The sequence below is a fragment of the Barbus barbus genome (genome assembly GCF_936440315.1).
Source record: "Barbus barbus genome assembly, chromosome: 8".
NCBI classification, from domain to species: Eukaryota; Metazoa; Chordata; class Actinopteri; order Cypriniformes; family Cyprinidae; genus Barbus; species Barbus barbus.
The window spans coordinates 29,883,695-29,905,364 of record NC_136736.1 but is presented as its reverse complement, the minus strand read 5'-3'; the positions used below and the strand labels follow the sequence as shown (position 1 = coordinate 29,905,364).

At 36.8% G+C, this 21,670-nt stretch overlaps 2 protein-coding genes and 1 long non-coding RNA gene across 3 annotated transcripts; all 3 read right to left on the bottom strand.

Moving 5' to 3' along the window:
- Positions 1 to 1,237: 1,237 nt before the first annotated feature.
- On the bottom strand, positions 1,238 to 4,608 carry LOC306874180 (monocyte to macrophage differentiation factor 2-like; the record flags this gene model as incomplete). Its single annotated transcript, XM_079424019.1, has 6 exons — positions 1,238 to 1,612; positions 1,695 to 1,764; positions 2,478 to 2,579; positions 3,230 to 3,304; positions 3,554 to 3,714; positions 4,531 to 4,608. The coding sequence occupies 6 exons, from the start codon at positions 4,606 to 4,608 to the stop codon at positions 1,409 to 1,411; spliced, it is 690 nt and encodes a 229-aa protein (XP_079280145.1). The 3' UTR covers positions 1,238 to 1,408.
- Positions 4,609 to 5,131: 523 nt separating this feature from the next.
- On the bottom strand, positions 5,132 to 10,709 carry LOC306874181. The gene is made up of 6 exons (XR_013784601.1): positions 10,581 to 10,709; positions 10,224 to 10,366; positions 9,694 to 9,751; positions 8,447 to 8,997; positions 6,302 to 6,719; positions 5,132 to 6,081 (listed from the first exon to the last, which is right to left on the bottom strand). It is a non-coding gene; the product is annotated as an uncharacterized lncRNA (long non-coding RNA).
- Positions 10,710 to 12,412: 1,703 nt separating this feature from the next.
- Positions 12,413 to 18,392, bottom strand: ifi44a1 (interferon induced protein 44a1). The gene is made up of 8 exons (XM_079424018.1): positions 18,359 to 18,392; positions 18,195 to 18,261; positions 15,754 to 15,787; positions 15,050 to 15,257; positions 14,705 to 14,851; positions 14,421 to 14,598; positions 14,162 to 14,262; positions 12,413 to 12,826 (listed from the first exon to the last, which is right to left on the bottom strand). Exons 2-8 carry the CDS (start codon positions 18,235 to 18,237, stop codon positions 12,653 to 12,655), a joined length of 885 nt encoding a protein of 294 aa, XP_079280144.1. The 5' UTR covers positions 18,238 to 18,261; positions 18,359 to 18,392; the 3' UTR covers positions 12,413 to 12,652.
- Positions 18,393 to 21,670: the final 3,278 nt, after the last annotated feature.

The window sequence follows — 21,670 nt, the reverse complement described above, 5'->3', positions numbered from 1 at the left end:
ACATTTATGTGTGTGTATTTATATATACATAATAAATATACACACATAGTATGTAAATAAAAACTTTTATTTTGAATGCAATTAATCACGATTTTGCAGGCCTAAAAAAGTCACAACTGCCTTTTTTGATCCTGTGGTGGAAACAAGCTTTCATTAAAAAAACGAGCAGCCTGGACATCCCGCTAAATATTGAATTTAGCATTCTACTGAAGAAAGACAAAAAAAATGCAGGTATGGAACTAAAAAGGTGTGAGTAAATGATGACAGGTTTCAGTTTTGGGTGCATTGATTCTCAAACTGATCTAAGGTGAATCTGACTAAAGTCAGTACATCAGTATTCTCTCAAAATGAAGTTTTTACTCCTCTCTGTGAAACCTTTAAACGATGAAGGCAAATAGCTGATGTTTTTCATACCCTATTAAGTTCTCATATAAAGTGATCTGTAATACAACATCTACAGCAGCTGTAAATTGAAATGAATAAATAACAACTAAAAACAATTTTTGTTTTCAGATTTTCACTGAAATGGAATGCAGTAAAACAGGCAAAAGCCTTAAATTGGCACCACGCAAGTCTCAATGCTGTAAAAAGTTAGCTATTTTTCTATAAATTAACCCTTTAAATGATTTGTTGGTGTAATCCTATGATGTAGTCATGGTGATTCAGTCATTTAATATGAAATAAAATGATAAATATTATTTTTACTTGATTAAAATCAATAAATAGATGTTACCACATGAAACATTTTAAGGTCACAAAAAATTAAAATAAATAAATTGTGCAATCATTATATGAGAGCCTGAACTTTTCCATGAAACCATGAAATCAGATGACCAGTCCAGGCAAAATCTTTCCCTGGACATAGTCATCAAGCACTTGTGGCATTTTCCAAAGACATTACACATCCAAAAATGCAACAGACTAGACTAGAAGCATGGATAATTGATGCTGTGTACAGTAATACGAAATGTACTCATATCTCTGACAAGAATAAGACAATCTCCACACTGGCAGTGGCAGAATTACTGTGGAATAATCCCAAGTCGGTTTTAAACTGTCGTCAAGTAATTACTATCCAGGATGAGTGTTTTTTCAAATATCTGGCAGTGATTTTACATTTACTTTTAAAACAAATTGTAAACCTTCATGTAATACGTCCATAGTTTTCTAGAAACGTTCTTGTTCTGGATCCACACGGCCTCAGGTCCAAAATGACCCCTGCTGCCTGGACTAGATGTCATTTCTGTTGTATGTGCTAGTTAAAGACCTATTAATAAGTGACAAGAACGGCGTCAGTCAAACCGTTCGCTAGCAAAAACACAACAGAGCAAATAAACAATACTGTAGCACTTTAGTGACAAATATATATTCAATTGATTTTGTGGTTAGGTGTATGCATGTGTGTGTGTCACCGGGCCGTACTGGTTGGTTGATTGACAGGTGTGTACAGGTACTTCCAGATGGCATAGTAATGGATGCCTGCTCCCATTACAACAAACAGGTGCCATATAGCGTGAGCAAAGGGCACTATTCCATCACTTTTAAAGAACATCATGCCCAACACATAACACCCGCCACCAACCAACAGCTCACATAAACCTGACCTGTCTGCCTGTAAAGAAAACAGACAGACATTTCATTTATTTAATTAGTCTGTCTTAACATTTTCAATTAACAAGCATTCATTTTCTTACCATAGAGAGGATGACAAGAGCAGGGAAAACACCCATTGCTATGTAACAGATCAGCTCTACAACTTTAAACCTGTAAAACAAAGTTACACAAGAAATATGTTCACCTTTAACACAGAAAATGTTTTTGTATCATTACAGAAAAAAGATAACACAGTCATGCATCTTCAAGCAGCCATGCATTTCAAATTATATGTATTAGAATGTTTTCAAGATATTTCAAATTATATGTCTCAGGTTTAAGGGAATTGTTCACCAAAAAAGGAAAACTACTAAATACAAAATAACAAAAGCAGTCAAAAGTCATTTTAATAACAAAAAATGTGTATTCAAAATACTATGTAACTTACAATCTGCAAAGCAGTGGAAAAGTGAAAATCAGGTTTAGGCATAAAATGATGTCTTCAGAATCAATCATGTATGTGAAAATCAGCTGAGAACTGAGCAAATAACTGGCTCAGAGAAAGACAAGAATCATGTCTTTGTGGCAGTGTTTCTGCTTACAATACAAGACTTCTTCACCTTCTTCAAATGGTTGTAGAAATAAATAAAAAATCTATGAAATGCACATATTTTGTGGAAAAATGTGAGATGCCAGAGAAAAAAAAAAGACACTAGTTTTGGAATCAGCACCTCAAAATTAGTAAGTTTGATTTCATTCAGCAAATATGATGCAGGGTACTGTAATCAACAAATTATAAAAATCAATGCTATCTTAATCATTATTCATCATAACACTCTTAATCATTATTAATGATTATCTTGATACTCTTAACACATGCATACTTTTCATGGAAGAAGAACACATAGGCAGTTCCTCCAGATGCCATCACCCAGACCACCCAACGCATGTGGGCAGCCCATGGACCAAGATCCCGCAGCGTCAGCCTGCCATAAATACATTAGTTTCTTATTTAAAGGTATTTTGAACATCAAACTATCTGTGAAAGTCTCACCGTTTCATTTTCAGGATATATAAGTACTCATAAATGTAAATCCTAAATGCACTGTACAGTATGTCAATTTGGAGAAAGAAGTTTGCCAAATAAATAAATACAAGTATAATTGACATTCATAACTCAAAGCTATGCAACTGTGTATCAAGTAGCACCAGTTCAAATGACTAAAACCCAAAGCAAGGCAAAAGCTGTTTATTTAGCTAAATATGTGAATTGGGCTGGGAATTGTTTTAAACTATCAGTTTAACGTAGTTCAGAAAATTATCTAAATTTATGAAAACACTGGTTTGGCTTGACATAATATTTTAAATTGAAATCGTTTAAGCCGTTTAATTATTGGTGCTCCAACATTTTTCTGTGGAATCAGAATCTTTGACACCATCAGTATTTCATTCACAAATCTTAGTGGAAACAAACCCTTGGTCACCTATAAACCCTTGGTCTTTACATTGTTATCCATCTCCCCACCCGAAACTCTGTGTTAATTTATGCAAGCTAAACACAAATCCACTAATGCAGACTAAAAACCAATTTCTCAAATTGCTGCAAAAACAACATTCACTCTCGACATGAGCTCACCAAGGTGTGTAGGACGCTGCAATGAAGAAATAGATCACCATCCTGTCGCACATGTGGAAACAGTGCTCAACCGATCTAGAAAGTAAAGTAACAGATAACAGTAACAGACTTCTCCAGTTCATCTGTAAATAAATATGAAGCTGGATTATCATTTAGGCCTGAAAGATGATGATATTGCAAGTAACATGTAGACGCTTACAGCTACACAAGCTTCATTTCAGGAAATTAAAAAAACACTTGCAACTCGTTAGACAGACATTCATGTTCAAGAGTCTGGATTCAAAGTACACAAACTATTCAAAAAGCTTTAGGTCATACTCTTACCGGAGATGAGACTTTTTCCAGGAGATAGTATGGAAAACTGTGGATATGATGAAAAGGCTTGATAGTCCTGCCCCATAGAGCCATGCTGAAATCTCTTCCCAGTGGTCATCAGATAAGAGGTACAACAAAATCCCACCCACAATGCTAGGAACGATCCAGAGCTGAGGATAAAATACAGTCACAGATCATGATCACCAGTGTAAACTGTAGAGGAAATAATTTCTAAATAATTTTATATACATAATTATGATTAAAGGAATAGTTCACCCTAAAATGATTTTTTTTTACTTACCCTCAGGCCGTCAAAAATGTAGATGAGTAGGGTTAAAAAGGGGCAGAACATTTCTGTAAAAAAAATAAATAAATAAACTTTCCCAATTTTTCCTAAAAATACTGGAAACTCCAAAAATTCAAAAAAGTTTCCAGAAATTTACCGAAAATTTCCAGAAGTGTTCTGCCTCTTTGCAACCATGTAGATGAGTTGTTTCTTCATCGGAACAGATTTGGAAAAAAATTGCATTACATAACTTGCTCACCAATGGATCCTCTGAAGTGAATGGGTGCCGTCAGAGCGAGTCCAAACAGCTGATAAAAACATCACAATAATCCACACCACTCCAGTTAATAATGTCTTGAAGTGAACAGCTGTGTTTGTAAGAAACAAATCCATCATTAAGACGTTTCAATTTTAAATCTTTGCTTCTGTCTAAAATATGAGTCCATAATCCTATTGTCCTCTCACATCATAAATAATCCACCAACATATTTGTGTGGATTACTTATTGTGATATTGTCTTCTGATGTTGGCACCCATTCACTGCAGAGAATCCATTGGCGAGCAAGCGATTAAATGCTACATTTTTCCAAATCTGTTCATTTGAAGAAACACACTCCTCTACACTTTGGATGGCCTGAGAGTGAGTACATTTTCATTTTTGTGTGAATTATTCCTTTAAGACTGTAAACACACAACTCACCGCATGTGTGGCACAGTTAGTAGCGTGCTCATATTCTGTCGGCTGATATCTCTTATTAGATGGTGCGCGATTGTTCATAAATCTAAAAAATATAAAAAAAAGAGCTAGAAAGTACAGGATGAAGTAATGCTAACTACAAACTAAAAAAGTAATGCATAACTTACTAATACCTACCTAAAGCATACTTAAAAGGACAAAGTGAGTGTTGCTCCTGAAATTTGTGATTAAATGTTGTTTAACTAAATCAGTTGTTTTAAACTGGTCATTTCAATAAAGTCTAATGAATTATAAAGTTTCCATGGGATTGGTGTACATATTTAACCGATGTATGAAAACAAAAAACCTGCCTTTTTCAGTTATTGCATTGTTGTATTATATGTATTGTTTTACTGTAATTAATGAGTTAGTCACCATTTAGGTCAAATGATCATGTGACTCACAATAACTTTTGCTGTTGGCTGGAAGAGGCTAGTAACCATAGAGAACCACAGCAGAGGAGTCTTTCATCCTTACATCTCTGCACAGAGCTGATGTCACTGTTGTCATGGAAACATAGAGACTGTGACGAAAAAGGAATGAGGCTGTGTGTGGTTTCTTTTTTCTACTTCTTTCGTGACACTTTGAATTCATGATCACTGTTTTATGCCAAATAGAGAAACTCTTGTAGAATAAACCTAGACCTTGCTAGAAATGCCATGCAATGATGGACAATTCAGTTGTAGCAATGTAGTGATTACACATAGCTTCACTTTAATTAGCAGGATGATTTGTACATTATGTTCCTAAATGTCAGTCTCATATGTTCATGTTTAGAGGGGTTGAATACTAAAAAGAGATTGGAGTAGCTATTTGCCAGAACCAAAAAGAAAGCAAGCAAGAATAACAGTAGTTGTGAGCACACGGTATGAAACAATATAGACAGATTTATGCATTGAGGTTAAACGATATCTAGACTGAAATCTGCAATTAGGTCTGATTTGACTTTTAGTATGGTGTTTCTCTTAATGACCACATCTAGTTCAACGTATAACACACATCTGTCCTAATTTCTATTGTTAGTAACCCAAATATCAAGGCCTAAATTTGTTATAGTATACATTTTACTGGTCACTCAAGCAACATTTGCTGAAACTCATGCACCCCACAAAAATAAAATTTTTGATCTGATCTTTTAGTGTTGTCTTAATGTTGTGAGACAATCACTTGTGGCATTGCTAGAACAAGAAATGTATAAACTAATTTAATCCAAAATATGCTTTTTCCACAAAAGGGTCCAAATAGCTATCAAAACAATCTGATTCACTTCTGACGGTTCTGTTTTAAATATTTTCAAACTTAATTCACTCAGATAATTTGACATTTTTTGTTTGTATGACACCACCCAGACATTGTTTTACTATAAACTCAAAAGACAACAAAAACCATCCAAACCGTCTTTTAATTTTTTTTTTTTGCATAAAGTCACGTCGTTATGCCATAAAAACAATGTTAACTTGAAACCATAAGAGGCAGTCCAGCATCTCTGGATGAGTCTCTCCCATCAGCATCCTCCTGAACGAGATTGAGGTCTCTGCAGAGTAAAAGAGGGCGTTTCTGAATTTGTGGGTGTTTTCAAACTGCTGGGAGTTTCTCAATCATACAAACAAAATGATCCCCCTTACCTAACCCCACCCCTAAACCTACCATCACTATGACGTCAGCCAATCAGGACACATGGTCTAAAAACGCCCCGATCTGGTAACTCCCATTACTTTGCTGCAGAGACCTATACTTGTCCTGAACCGAGCTGATCCAGATGAACTGCTGAATCCCGGAGAGTTTCATCTCTTTCGCTCCCGGTTTGCGTTTATGGTCGAATTTGAACAATAGTCACAATTGTTCGTTAATAAACATCAAAACGCCGTGTTTTTCTACCAATCCCTCAAACATCAGACAACACGCAAATCTGTAAAACGACGCTTGTTTATAGATTACCATCGTATAAACATTATAACGCGATTTAATCAACACGTGCACGTTTAACGACAAGATTTATTTTCCGTATAAACACATTAGCTTTTCTTTGCGGCGCGTGGGTGTCATCACAAAAGACAGCTCTAGACAAATTTAAAGAACAGCACTGAAAATATTACATGCTAAACTTCACATTTCATCTCCGACATTTACTCACCTTACAAGTTTCATTTAACCTTCTTATAACCTTAGTTTCCTGTTCACACTCACTGCATTTGGGGTATATATGACCCCAAAATTTAAAGAATGATTGTGAAAAAAATGTACATTTTTAATAGTACATATAATATATTATTTTTTTTGTTTACTTCTCATCTGTACAGTAATGCTGTGTTTTTGGATATACAAAGTACTTTTGTACCTATTTACCACACAATTCCTCAACTATACCATTAGCTTGCATGTAAAATATTATTTTTTAATGAAAAAAATACTTAAACAATGATCTAAATTAAATATAAGTTGTTTCTGGATATTGATCTAGGTGTTAGCTGTACAATTCTGCCATCTGTTGGTCAAAGACAAACCTTTAGGAATTAAAATTTAAGAAAGAAATTGTATTGTCCATAGATACCCAGAAGAGGGCAATAGAGATCCATTCATTTTACTGGATGTAGCCAACTGCTCATATTATAACTTTTGTGATAGATTTTGTGAATTTATACATGTATAAACATTATTAAAGACATTAAAAATAAATATTCTTTCAAATAGTAGAATTTTGGTCGTTTTTGAAGCGATTTGAAATGTCTGTTTTTACAAAATACCACAGAAATTGCCACATAAGAAACACCTAAAGGACAAGACTTAGAATCAGATTGTAGTTGAATATTATTTATTTTAATGAACCAAATGTCTCAAATGGCTCAGAGTCATCGCCCTCAGTGTCTTCCAGGCATGATTCAGTTTCACTTGAATCAAGCAGGCAATCTAAAGTCTCCAGGAGAGTGTAACGCTTTGCCATACTGACACAGAATGAACTGTGTGACACCAAAGACCCTCTTTTATACCTTTGGTGTGGGAACTATTTCTTTGTTTTCAAAATAAAGTTGCAGCTCTTAGATCTCAGAGTAAACTTTCTCAAAGTTGAACAGGTCAGTTGCCTTTCATCTCTCCCTTGCTCTCTCTGTCTGTCTGTGTGTGTGTGTGTGTGTGTGTGTGCGCGTGCGCGTGCGCATGTGTGTCTGTGTGTGTGTGTGTGTGTGTGTGTGTGTGTGTGTGCGCGTGCGCATGTGTGTGTGCATTAGGTCTCACCCCTTTTATCTTTGTTCTGCATTTGTGGCTGATTTTATTTGGCTGTGGCAGTCATACCTGTCTGTGTGTGTGTGTGTGTGTGTGTGTGTGTGTGTGTGTTGAGTGAGCATGTCTTTTCTACATTGCATTTTTGCTCTAGTACCAGGCCTTCATTTCTGTGTGGAAATTTTCAGATTTATGCTGGAATTATTGATTTTATTTGTCAATTTCTAAAAAAAATGCTTTCAATTGGAGTCACACCTGTGTGTGTGTTTGTGTGCGTGAGCATGTGTGTGTGCAAGTGATCATGTTCGTTCCACATTACATTTGTGCTCTAGTACCAGGACTTCATTGTGGTATGGAAATTTTCAGGTTTATTCTGGATTTACAGATTTTTTTTGACAAATGAAAAATAAAAAACATTTTTTTTTTGATTTTCCCATTCATTTCAATGTGGGGTCATATTGACCCCAAAGGTCATGAGTGTGACTTTTTTTTACATACCTTTAGAACAACCAAATCAAGCCCAGTTTTTTTGTGTGTGTATGGATAGATAATTTAGAAAAAGTCACAAGATTTTATTCCACTGAGATAAAGGGAACCATTATTTTTAACTAAAGAAAAGTCGCTTGGGGTCATATTGACCCCAGAGGATAACTTAAGGTTAAACGCGTAAATCCAACAGTTGCTCGAGTCCAGATGAAAACAGTTCAGAGCGGCTTTCAGATACACGGATCTATAAAAACCATCGCTCTTAAATATCATTCGGCTGATGAACTACACAACATTATGAGCAGTAATCCGGAAGTAGGGAGCATGTAACGGGCTTCCTGCCGTCAGAAACGAGTGGATCATCCGTATAGGAGGCTGGTTTATACAATGCATTGTCTATTAGATCAGTGCAGTCACTCTGATATTGCACGCATGCCATATGCTCTAGCAAATTATTAGAGATTCATAATGGTAAAGAGCATTTATTGATGTGCATAATACCTCAAACCTACAAATTAAGACACCATAATCCAGATTAATGAAACTAGCACCACTCCAGTATCTCAAATGATACCATATAACTACACAAATTAATGGTTGTTCACTTTTATTGAGAAAGACACTCATCCATGCATCTAAAGTGCATACAAAGTCCCATAACGCTACATTCAGAGTTACATTTGCAGAGCGGTCCAAACTACACCAATGGACTTCTTGGTCTTCTTACACCTGCAAACAACAAACGGATATAAAACATAAGTTGACCACGCAGCCTCGCCCAGTCCAGAGATGCATTCTGGTACGTTATAGTATTTAGCACAGCTCAGGGAGAGAGTTTACAATCAGACCCATTAACCATGGATCAGTTAAACAGTTTCTCATCACTGCAGTGTTTGTACAAATATATGCCATTATAAACTATTCCCACAACCTCCTAAAAACAGGTCACTACCAGGCTCTCATAGTAGTCAACATTTGAAGTGGCTCAAAAAATAAAAAATATATATTCAAAGTTGTCTTAAAACAACAATGCGTATTGGACAACTTTGAAAAGTTGTAATCTACTTCCAACTGCTTACAGATTTTTTGATAGAGATCAAGATTAAGGATACTAATATCATTATGCAGATTATTAAGCCATATTACTCTATTACTTGGATGTACATTTTGCTTCTGTAAATCGTCAAATCCCTTATTTTTGTATTTCTAGTTTATATACTTACATTAATTCATTTTGCACTACATGCTAAATACTTATACACTATTTTTCTTTCTGCTAATACCCATGTGCACTATTTGTAAGCAGCCCAGCTGCAATTGCTTTGGCAATACAAACGTATAGTTTGTCATGCCAATAAAGCACACTTGAATTGAGCGAGAAATTAACCACAAGAAATAAATTGTGGGAAAATGAAAGGGTCTCACCTCTTATGAAGCCACATCATCTTTCTAGACGGGAACTTCATTCTTCCAAAGCCGACAGCTGATAGAAACAAAAGTAGTACATTAGTAACAAGCATCATACCTTAAATGTCAAACACCACAAGTCCGTTTAAACACTGACCAATAAGTGTCCATATCTGCTGTAGCTAGGTGCTCATCTAAAGTAATTAATTTCACCCAAAAGGGGCGGGGCTTATTCACGTCTGTATATCATATGGTAGCCTAATTCTCATATTATAGAACCACAGTTTACACAATAAGACACTAATAATATGGGCCTGGATTAAACTAGCTAAAGACTAAACTCTACAAATTTCAAAGAACATGTGGAAAAAAACAATTGCAAACTCACAAAATGGCATTTATCAATCAAAAGAGCCTCAGACTAGAGTTTATAATCAGCTGCTGTAATGCAGCGTTCATACGAGGTGTCAGAAAAGTATTAGAAGTCATCAGCGGCTCCAACATTCACTCAAAATAAAGCATAATTTGACTAAACTTAGTTCACTTACCACAAACTCAACTCTTCGCTGCGTTCATTGCGATCCATAATCGATGCATCAAACCCAGATGTTCAACATTTACAGACTCCTATGGCGGAAGGCCTCCGAGGCCACGTGCTTCAGCAATCCCATCACGAGACAGACTGGAAACTCTACAAGCAGAACAGAGAAGTTAACATGTGTAAACCCAGCTCAAGCCCCTCGAAGATCTAACGGGAGATTTACGAGTTTAACGAAATCACACGCAACGAAGGCCTTAAATTTACACATTATTACTAAACCGTTACATTGATAGTCTTAAATCATTATGATCGCCTTCTTAAGAAAGCGTTGAAGCACTAAACAAAGCAAAAGAAGAGTACTTACATGCTTGCGATCACATTGCGACTTTCTGAAGCGCACATGTTCCACTGCAACACTCTCACTGAACAAAAAGGAAGGACTAGCTTTGTGCCACGGTTTTTATAAGAAGTCTTCTTTGTGACCTCCACCAGCGGAATCAAAGATGCGTTCAAAGCTCATGCATGTCCTCTGCTGGCTGGCTTGAGTCTTTGCATAAAATACAGACATGACCACAAAATAACAAGTATCCAATGACAAGTTATTTTTAATTTAGATACAGTTTCTTTGTCAGGAATATCTCCATGCAGACAAGCTGAATTCGGTATAGCATGCTGCCATAACTTCTCTTGTCATTTGTTCCATATCTTTATATGGCTTTTTATTCTATAACATTTTCTATTACATCACTATTAACATAACTATTATGTTCAGCCTTTTTCTTGGAAATATGTTTGTATTTACCAGATGCTTTTGTTACATGCTGGGAAAGCCGGAGCAAATTGGGTGCCTCACAAAACATAGTGGTAGCCTATACTTCAAGCGACTAGTTTTTGGGCCGTACCAGTAGAACTCACTACGGCAAAACCAGAAGACCATGGGTTCTTTGGAAATTTACTGTGGAATTTTATGTAATTAAATGAGTACATATCATTACTTGAAGAGACTTTACTTGAAAAAAGTTTTTTTTTTTTGCATCACATAGTACTTAACCCTTGTGCAACCTTTTGGACATTTTTGTCATTTTCAGTTTCGTTTTTTGTTGTTGTTTTTTATAATTTTTTCTGTGTTATTGCCAGCTGTATATATTTTGGCACAGGTGTGTATTTTTATTGGAATTGTACTATTTCACCCACATTTCCTTTAATAAATCTATTTTGCACTAGGTACAAAAAAAAAAAATGTTCCTCTCAGTACATTTTGGACAAAAATGTCCCCATTGAAACCCATTAAAACTGCTATTTTTTTAATCGCAGTGCCGTTTAATTGTAAAATGATGCAATTTTTGTTAATAGGCTTTCATTCTGTTTCATTCTAAATGTTTTACCAGATGGTGCCATTTTTCAGGGTTGGCCTACAGCAAAACTTGCTTTATTCCTGTTTTCTTCTTCTGCATATTATAGAGCCAATTGGATAAATAATGCAACTATAATTGTGTGGGTGTGTTGGAATGATGTCAGTGTGTGTCATAAAAAAAATTGTGTGTTTGCGTGTGTGTTCTTGTAAAATTTGAGAGAGAAAAACTCCACTACAAATCACAAATCCAATCACTGTGTGCACCAGCGGAGTTTTGCTGGCATCTAATGGGAAAAATATGGCACTGCACCCAAACAAAATCGTACTGAAAGCTAAATATTTGAGATATCAACCTCAAATTTGAAACACAACTTGTTTACATTTATGGTTTTGATTTTTCTAGCAGGCTTATAGTTCAATGTTTCATAAAATATATTTTATATAAAATATTGTTCATAAATCATTTTCATAAACTTAAACCTCTATAACTCTGATTTAATTTTTTAATCTTTTTTTTTTTTTTACTTCAACAATAATCTGCCATGGGTCTTCTTTAAAATGGGACCACACTTAAGTCTGTGCTCCCAAGCTTCACATTTTTATGAGTTTTTTTGACATGGACATTTTTGTCCGTTATGGACCTATATGTAACTTTTTTTTATTGATGCACAAGGGTTAATTAAAGGTTATATAATAGAGTCATACTGATTAGCATTCTCTGCTGCCATTAAGCACTAGGCTATGTGTAGATGCTGAAGGAGTTAAAATGTAGTGCCAGTTGATACCAAAAGGGTACAAAATTGTACAGTAGTTCAGTAGGGAGCAAAATGCACAAAGTTGACCATCAATTTGAGTTTGTTGTTGTTGTTTTTATTGTGTTCAAGTCAATCACACTGACACAGCTAATTTGTGTATTAATTTCTAATACTGCGTGATAGTCACTTTACTGTTGTCAAATGGTTGGTTAGAACCTGTCTTGAGTCAGATGATGATATAGGCTACTTTTAGTTATTTATCTTTCATTCAACCCTAAATACAAATAAAAATCAAAAAAAAAAATTGATGGTTTTTGTCCTAAAAACTCATTGGTTGGAAGCACCACGCCTCAGTCTTGCATTAGCAGAACGCACAATCTGATCAAATGCCTTGAAAATCAAAACATCAACATCATCATCTGTGTCAATCTCATCATGGTAGTTCTTCACTGGAAAGATGTGGCTCAATGGCACACCCACGTTGACACTGCACAACTCCATCTGGACAGAAACAGAATACAAAATTGTTGGTAAAACCTAGAACACAACATGCATAGATGATTAAAGGGTAACTAAACCCTAACACAACTTTTTTGAGTTAATGATCTGTAAGACTGTGTCTTTATTAGTGCTGTGCATTGATTATAAAGTGTTTTAATTCTACAATATATGGTGTAAAAACTAAAACGTCTGAGTACTGGCCTCTTCAGGTTGAACGGTGGCGGCTGCAGTTGAATTTTCCTATTGGACGTTGCATACCCCTGTGACGTATGATGGCACTTACTAACCACGCCCCTGCACGAGCTCAATCAATCCGTCACCGCGGGTCTCAGGTGCACGCCCCCCGCTCAGTCCCGCCCTCTGGGCTCTGCCCTCTTTTTCAGCATTTTTCAAATATTGCCAGTGGGTGGAGTTACTGTGCGTTCACGCCGCCGCCGGCGAGAGCGTCAAAGTGGCCGGAAGTCATTAATTTTCAATGTGAGCCCCGGCGAGAGCGGCGCGGCGCGTCTTGGACGGTGAGAGCGTCGAGGAGAGTTGAAGTAGGTAAACTTTATGGTAATGAGCTATGACGCGGTTGGGCGGCAACCAATCGGAATGCAGAAGTCCTCCGCTTGAGAGGGTTCCAGAGAACGCAGCCCTGTAAACTTTGGTTCCGACCACATTAGTTCCCAAGCAAAATGGAAGAGAGATTAATTATTGCTGTGGCGGGTTTGCCGATAATATTTGACGTGTCCTTGTTTGTGTACAGGGACATAAATAAATAAAAATATAGGGGGCATTTTCAACGTTTGTTTTTCAGCGGGAATGCAATTTATTTGCTCAAAACAACACCGATTTGACCAATTGCATTAAGGCTACACTTCAATCTGGACAGTTTGTAATGTAGGCTGCACACAAATTAATGTTAATTAAAGACCAAAGCTAGTAAATGTCTCCTATAATGTTGAAATTAGACTAGCATTTAACCATGAACACAAATCCACACCACACAAATGGCTTTTAATTGGTTTATTTCGTTAGCAAACATACCAAGAACTACAATAAAGTTCTTTCCATTGATAAATTTCTCACTTTCACATTTAAAATATTTCATGAGGTTAACTTATACCCTACCTGTGGTCAGTCGGCACAAGATCAACCTGCTTGTTTGCTTTGCGGCTCCTTTAAATACAAGACGAGCATACGATCGACGTCAGAGCGTCAGCGCGTCCACGAATCTTTTCTATAGCGTCGCTGTCAGGGTGGCTAGGGCGAATTTTGACGCTCTCGCCGGCGGCGGTGTGAACGCACAGTTAGGCTCTGATCAGGGGCTTAGTTACCCTTTAAATGACCTACCCTTTCTTTGATCTTCTTGCTAGTGTAGATCTTCCTTATATCATCTTTGACCAGTGGACATGCATCATCTACTTTAGCCATGACAATCACTTGTGGAATAGCTAGAACAAGAAAGAATGCCTAAATGAATTATATACTTCGAGCACTTAGTATTAATTAACTTCATTGATTATTGAAATGTAGATCAAATATTCATATGATCTTTAAAATTAATCCAAAAATCATGATTTTTTTATTTTTTTTTTTTTGTTTCCTTTACCATTATCGCTGATTTTCTGGCGGATGTTCCTCAACTTTTGGATAATTATCTCATCATCCTTACACAATTGGAATGTATTTGCATCTATGACGTAAACCAGGCAGAATGCTTGATCAGACAGTGAAGGGGTTTCATTGTAATGTTCACTGCCGCTTGCAAGTGAATTCTCCTCGCTAAACTATGTGAAATAAAGGCAAAATAAAGAAAATGTGAGAGATATTGCACATATTCAGATATCAATTTTTAATCAAATTAATGTATGTATTTTCAAATGAATTTATTACTTTATATCCGTCCTTCACATGACCATATATGGCTTTGACAATGTCATCTGGTTCACGTTCAGATATATTTCTAGGTTCTAAGCCCATGATGTCAATGATTTCAAAAGGCAATTCTGCATCTTCACTTCTGATGTGGTATGTATTCAGCTGTAAACAAAGACCAAGACACATTTATTATTCGATATCACACAATACTCATGATTTTAAACAAATTTGATTGATTTTATTTGATTGATGATTCATCTATATTTCCTTAAACATATTCCTACAATTTTAGCAGCTGCATTTTCCTAGCTCTAAGACCTTTTTTAAGTATGGTTTGTGGAGAAGTCAAATGATGCTCACTCTTCGTGTGAAACTGCGACTGACAGCTGATTCAGAAGCATCAGCTAGTGCTTCACAAACTATTTCTCCTTGAAAGGCACAGATGACAGAGTTAACAAAGCTGGACTTCCCTGCTCCAATTTGTCCAGCCACCAGGATTTTGATGCTTGTCACATCTGGATTACTCAGTCCAAACCTTTCTAGATGGCGTTTCAGCACTTCCTTCTGTCTACAAAAGACAAATTTATCTGCACACTAAATAAATAAAAAATGAGACTATATAATAAACATTTGGATCTTTTTGTTTGAGGATAATTTTTTGAGGCATTTTATTCAGCCGATATGTGATATGTTTGTCAATTTCTAAAATTTTTCAAATGCATTTTTTAATCTCCATTTTAAATACATTTATAGTTTGATATTTTGAAACAGGTTAAAGGGAACAAATGCCTGCACACAATGTCCTTCGATGTAAAAACAATTCAAAACAGCAAAAACAATAATAAGCAACAAATATAATCTTAAAAAATAAATAAATAAAATGTATCATCTAGTGTAGCTCTACACTTTTAACAGTTTTAAAGCTTTATCCCAGGGAATTAAAGGCTTTTTATTTTCACCACATGAGTGTCTCGGAGTAGCCTATTTCATCTTCTTAATATGCTATCTGATAATAAGATACTGATAATACTGTAGAAATGCATTTGTCTAAGTAACTAGCTGACCCCCAGTCAAATTTCCTCCATGCTTTATCCAGTTCTGTGAAGAAAAAGAAAACATATAGATGAAATAAACAGTTCAGTTGAACAATAATAGTATCTCTTTCTGAGAATGTGCTTCTCAGTATTGTGTAATCTGCTTAAAAAATAGGAGACAGAGGATGCTTGTAATGCCATTAAAATTACTTAGAAATTAGATGGGATGAACTCAATAACATGCATGACCACCACCAACTTGTGGACAACATAAGCCAACATAAGCCAACGTTTGTTATCAGCAGCGGCTCGCCCATAGAGGGCGCTGGGGCGCCGACCTCTCTGCCAGTTTTTTTATTTTTATTTATTTTTTTATTTAATAATAACAAGTTTTTAATAATCTCTCATTTTGAAAAATGATCTGTGTTAATGACATGCTATTAATGGTTTTACTTTAGAATGTGTTTAGAACTCTCCAGAATGATATTTGCATTCACTTCATGTTGGTGTAGTATTAGCCAATAGGCTGTCTTCCCTGGGCTCCAGTTCGCTCAGCCCTACAGTGCTGGAATTTAAGCCAATGGTTCCCCTGTTGCTACGCAAAAAAGTTTATATTTTGACAATCATCGTCGTCGAATTTTATGGTTTGGAAAATATCGCCCCTAGTACCAAGATTAGAGCAGTGCACCTGCTGCGCGGGACATTTACCTCAGAGGAGTGCGAGTGCAGTATGGCAGCGCCGGCGACGTCGAGTAGCATTAATGTAAATAAAAAAAAAGAAAGAATTCTTAATTCAGATATTTTTGTTTAAAATTTTTTTTTGTAAATTTTACTCATTTTAAATGGTTAACTTTTAAGGAATTATTTAGATTAATTATTACTCAATTCTAATTTGTTAAATGTATTTAATAATATTGCTTGTAATCTGTTGCCACAATTTTGATTCATTTTTATGCTGTCGTTCTCTTACTCACTCAGTCTCTCTCACTCACAGTCACACACCACGTTTCACACACATTTGCCATTAAAATAGTAATCTCAATAGGAATGTAACTGTATGTTTGCTTTGCTTTTTTGTTTCGAAGTTCTGAGCTGGATTACTGTGTTTCATATTAGTTAAAATGTTAAAATAATTTTTCTTCTCATACTTGGTGTTCTTCAAGAATGTTGTCCCACCCTTTCTTTGAGAGCCTTCTCTCTTTCTCTAGTATCAACACAGACTGTTATCCATTATCCAATTTGTCTACAGTGAACTTTAAAGATATGTAGTCTACAGCTGGGGATTGATTAAAGAACTAGATTGTTGTATTTCCAATAATAATTTATCGTTATGCGTTTGCACTTTTTCTATCTGGACACGGAGCATAATAAACATGCAACTTGTTAATTATCATTACCTGTGAAACTGTTGATTTCTACATGGCAGTCCAAATAATATTGTCTTTTTAGACCATTGGTATTGACTGGTTTGAGTTATTTTATTGGTATAAGCAAAGGACATGGGTGGCCTAAAATGCACCAGAATGCAGGAAATCACATTTATGAAATTAATTTTTTTCAGGGGGAGGAGCCCCCAGACCCCCCACACAAACAGCCCCACCTAAAATATTTTTCACCAGCCGCCACTGTTTGTTATAGTTCAGAAATTGACTACCAAAGACATACACCATAACACGCACACAATTGGTTTTCTTTGTTATTGAAATATTTATTATGAAAATGTACATTTTATAAAGAGGCTTGTACTGACTGACATGTTTTCTAATAATTTTACACATAGCTGTAACAAGTTTGGGGGGAGTGGGTCGTCACCCGCCCTAAGTGACGTCCAAATAGCACACTACCATATACATGCACTTTTGGTTTTGAGCACATAAAAGGCCGCCACGCACGCATGTCCGTATTGGTTGTCCTATTTGTTATTTTAGGTTTCAGCAAGCATCCTGCTATGAGCCTCATCTGCACACTTCTGCTGAGCTCTGCAGCAGACTTCTAGCCGACAGTCTTAAGAGACATCATGTCATGTAAGTGTGGATTCGAGAAGAAATGGGTTCCCTTCGGAACAGCCACGTTTATAGGCTACGGCGCAGTTCAGTGCTGTTGTTTACATCAATCACAGATTAGATTTAGACATTATATAGAAAACTTCTGCGAGCAAGCTGTAATTATCTTTATTTGTTTGCTATTATTTTATTTGCTTACTTCTGTTTCAAAACCACACCCCATTTTTGTGCTGTACCAATATTATTTGGACATTGTTTGCCCACACTGCAAAAGTTCAGTCCTTGCCAGGTTACTGTATTCTAACAGTCACCTGGAAGTGATAACAGCATCCAAACCGATTTAATCAAGTCATTCAAACAGACTTTTAAATGCAGTCCTTGAATTCTGAATGTTGTAAGGTCATTTTGTTAAACGGATACATTTTATGAATTTGAAAAGATCAAATTTCATTAAATAGCAATACTTACCTTCTGGTGCTGCATTTGTCTGTTTTGATGATCCACCTCCCATTTTTGACTATTTGTCGTTTTTCCCCTTAAAAACCCAGAAAATAATACCACACCACACTGCAGAAATGCACAAAGCTTTTTAAATTGAACAGAGTAATAAGAATCACAGGACTACTACTGACTTGTGCTCGTTGGGATGTGTAGGCGTGATGTGATGGCAGCTCTTATCAGAGGCTGTATTTATACATGCTGGTCTAACTTTCAGTTTCACTTTAAATAATAGATTTTTTTTTTTTTTTTTTTTTTTTTTTATTTCGAACAAAACAATATATATATATATATATATATATATATATATAAATTTATATACATTGTATGTACACACACATACATGCACATGTAGCCTCGGGTATTTAAGAAAGTTGGATTAAAAAAAAAAAAAAAAGAAAACTGTTGTCTGGGAACAGTGAAAATGATTTTGTCATTAACTTCCATTACTGGATTCTTGTTCTGCATAAACTGGTTAGTGTTAAACTCAGGTTCGCCAGCAGGGGGCACCCAAGCCTTACACTACGTATCAGTAGCTGACTGAGAGAACAGAAATAGCATTCAGTACGTGATTAGTGTCTGTGTACACGCAACGGAAAGCGTTCCCCATTTAACCTGTGTTTTTCATATTGTTTTAACAGGTAAGCTGACGATAATCATTACAGTAGTGATGCCCAACAGTATATTGTGTTCCTATAGAGTCGGATATCTGGCCTGAGACATTAAGAAAGGGTGACTGTAACCGTGAGTAGGAGTGCCGTGCATAAAATGGCGGACGAGAGTGTTATCAACTCCAAGAAAGACTAGTAACTTTCAGCACGAGCAAAGTGAGAAGTAAATGTATAAAAATACACATAGCGGAGATAAGAATGCAAAATGTTGAATTAAATAGATGTGTACGAACATTGATTAGTCATGTGTAGTGACATACAGCTGAGTTAAGAAAACACACGTGTCTATGAGAATACGTTAACACGATAAAACTTCATTTGACGTCATTCTGTCAGCCATTACATTTGAAAGAACATTCGTGAAATACAGTTAATAAGAATTCCAGTCAGATTCAGTGGTAAAATGCTTTTATTAATCATGTTGTCATAATGTTATGGAAAACATAGTAACTGGTGTTCGGTTAAGATCTAGTTCATGAGATAAAGTCAGTTCATTAGCATATTTCATAGAGGATTCAAAATTATTAAAAAGAGTATGAATACAGCTTCATACAGTTATCGATGCTGGAGTAATATGGATATAAAATAATTAGTCATCCTCATAGTTTGTTTATAGGGTTTGCATTACTCGCTTGTATTCATGTTAAAGTGGGTTTGTGATGTTTAGATGTTATTTGTCATACTTTTTCTTTACGCTGTGTGCGAGTGGGCACAGAACACATTCAGATCTAGTAGATAATGAAGTTTATGAGTTTACAGCAGATATTTCTTGAGAATTGAGTGTGGTTTAAAGAGTAATGTGTCCAGTGCCATGTATCTGCATAAACATATGCACTATAAGACATGTTATTGTTTATGATACTCTGTTAAGATAGCTGACTGAGAGAACAGAAATAGCATTCAGTACGTCATTAGTGTCTGTGTACACGCAACGGAAAGCGTTCCCCATTTAACCTGTGTTTTTCATATTGTTTTAACAGAAAATAAATGTGTTGCCATAAGAACGGATGTCACATCCTTCTTGAAAGTGTAACATATTTTGGCGAGCCAGCCAGGAGGAGGCGATAGAGTGACCAGCACCATTAACCTCCCTCCTTCCCAATGAGACGAGCCTTCAGCAAGATGGACGCCAGTCAGATCCTGCGTGATCAAGTGAGTGCAGCTCTGTGGCAGCTTGGGGAAGAGTCTCTCGTAGATGTCTGCAGGTACTTGAAATGTGATGGCCTGGACAGTGGAGAGTCCCGCAGCAGGACACGGAGGGCACTCATCAAGATGGCCGAGGGCGTATTAGATGAACTTGAGGAGAAACAAGAGAGTGATGAAGTTAAACAGTATTGTGCTGATCTATTAACATTCATTGAAAGACAAAGTAAAAGGTGTGGTAGATAAGACGAAGAATACCCATCAGAAGAGCCAGCTCCAACGGAGGAACTGGAAAAATGCTTCTCACCACATACGTCACTTCTAAAGACTACAGATTCCACATCCAAAAGTCGTCTAGAGCCAACTCACCCATTGCCTGAGGTAACGCTGCGAAGGGAGTTTAAAATTTGTGGGCAAATTGGGGAGAGTGGTCAGAGGGATAAAGTGTCATATCTCAGTTTAGTCCGCCAGATTGAGCTGGGAATAGAAAAGGGGCACACACAGACTGAAGTAGTCGAAGCTGTAATCAGGGCTGTCAGTCCGGGGCTGCCATTGAGAGACATGTTAGAGATCAAACGTGGGCTGACCCTTAATGCACTCCTCACCATCCTTAAAGGCCACTATCAGGTAGATAGCTCCACCGACCTTTACCACCGGCTTCTTAACATCTCGCAAGAGCCCAAAGAGACTGCCCTGAACTTTGTATTCCGTGCAATTGAGCTTAAGGAGAAGCTGTTATGGAAAGCAGCAAATGAGGATACTGACGAACAGTACAGCAGAGCTGTCATTCAGCGCAAGTTCCTCCGCTCAATAGAAACTGGACTGTTGAGTGACTCTGTGAAGTTCCAAATCCTACCCTACCTCAATGATGTGAGCGTAAGAACTTATACAGAAAGTGGACGAAGCGGCCAAAGTTGAAAGTGAGAGACAGGAGAAACGGAAAAGGTCCACCGCTGGTAGAACTCCCAAAGTACAGGAGCTCCAATCAGACTCTCAGTCAAAATCCACACATGCCCAGAGCCCCTCTAGACCCAAGGAGTCCAACTCAACAGTGGCAATCCAAACAGTATTAACTATATACCCCCTCGACACCAGTCACAGTTGGTAAGCCTTGTAGGAAGCAGGTGTATAGTGGACTGTGTAATGGACAATTGCCCAGTTAGAGCCCTGTGGGACACGGGAGCACAGTCCAGCATAGTGAATGACCCCTGGCGACTGAACCATCTCCCCCACACCATCGTTAGACCCATCTCAGAGTTGTTGGAGGATGAGACACTGACAGTCTTTGCTGCGAATGACATGCCTATCCCATATATCGGCTGGATTGAAGTCAGTTTCAGATTAGGCAGTGACCCCACCACAACAAATGATTTACAAGTGCCAATACTAGTGTCGAACGACCCAGCAGTTGCCAGTGACCCCATCATCGGCTACAACGTCATTGAGGTCATCATTAACAGAAATGAAAGAAAGACTAAAGGTGAAGAAAAACAGTTGGCACACAAAGTGAGTAAAGCCTTCGCAATAACAGTGAAAACTGCTCATCGTGTGGTAAAGTTGATGCAGAGTGGTGATTCAGAGACTGGTGTAGTTCGTACCGGCAGAAAAAGAGTGCCCTTACCTGCTAACCAA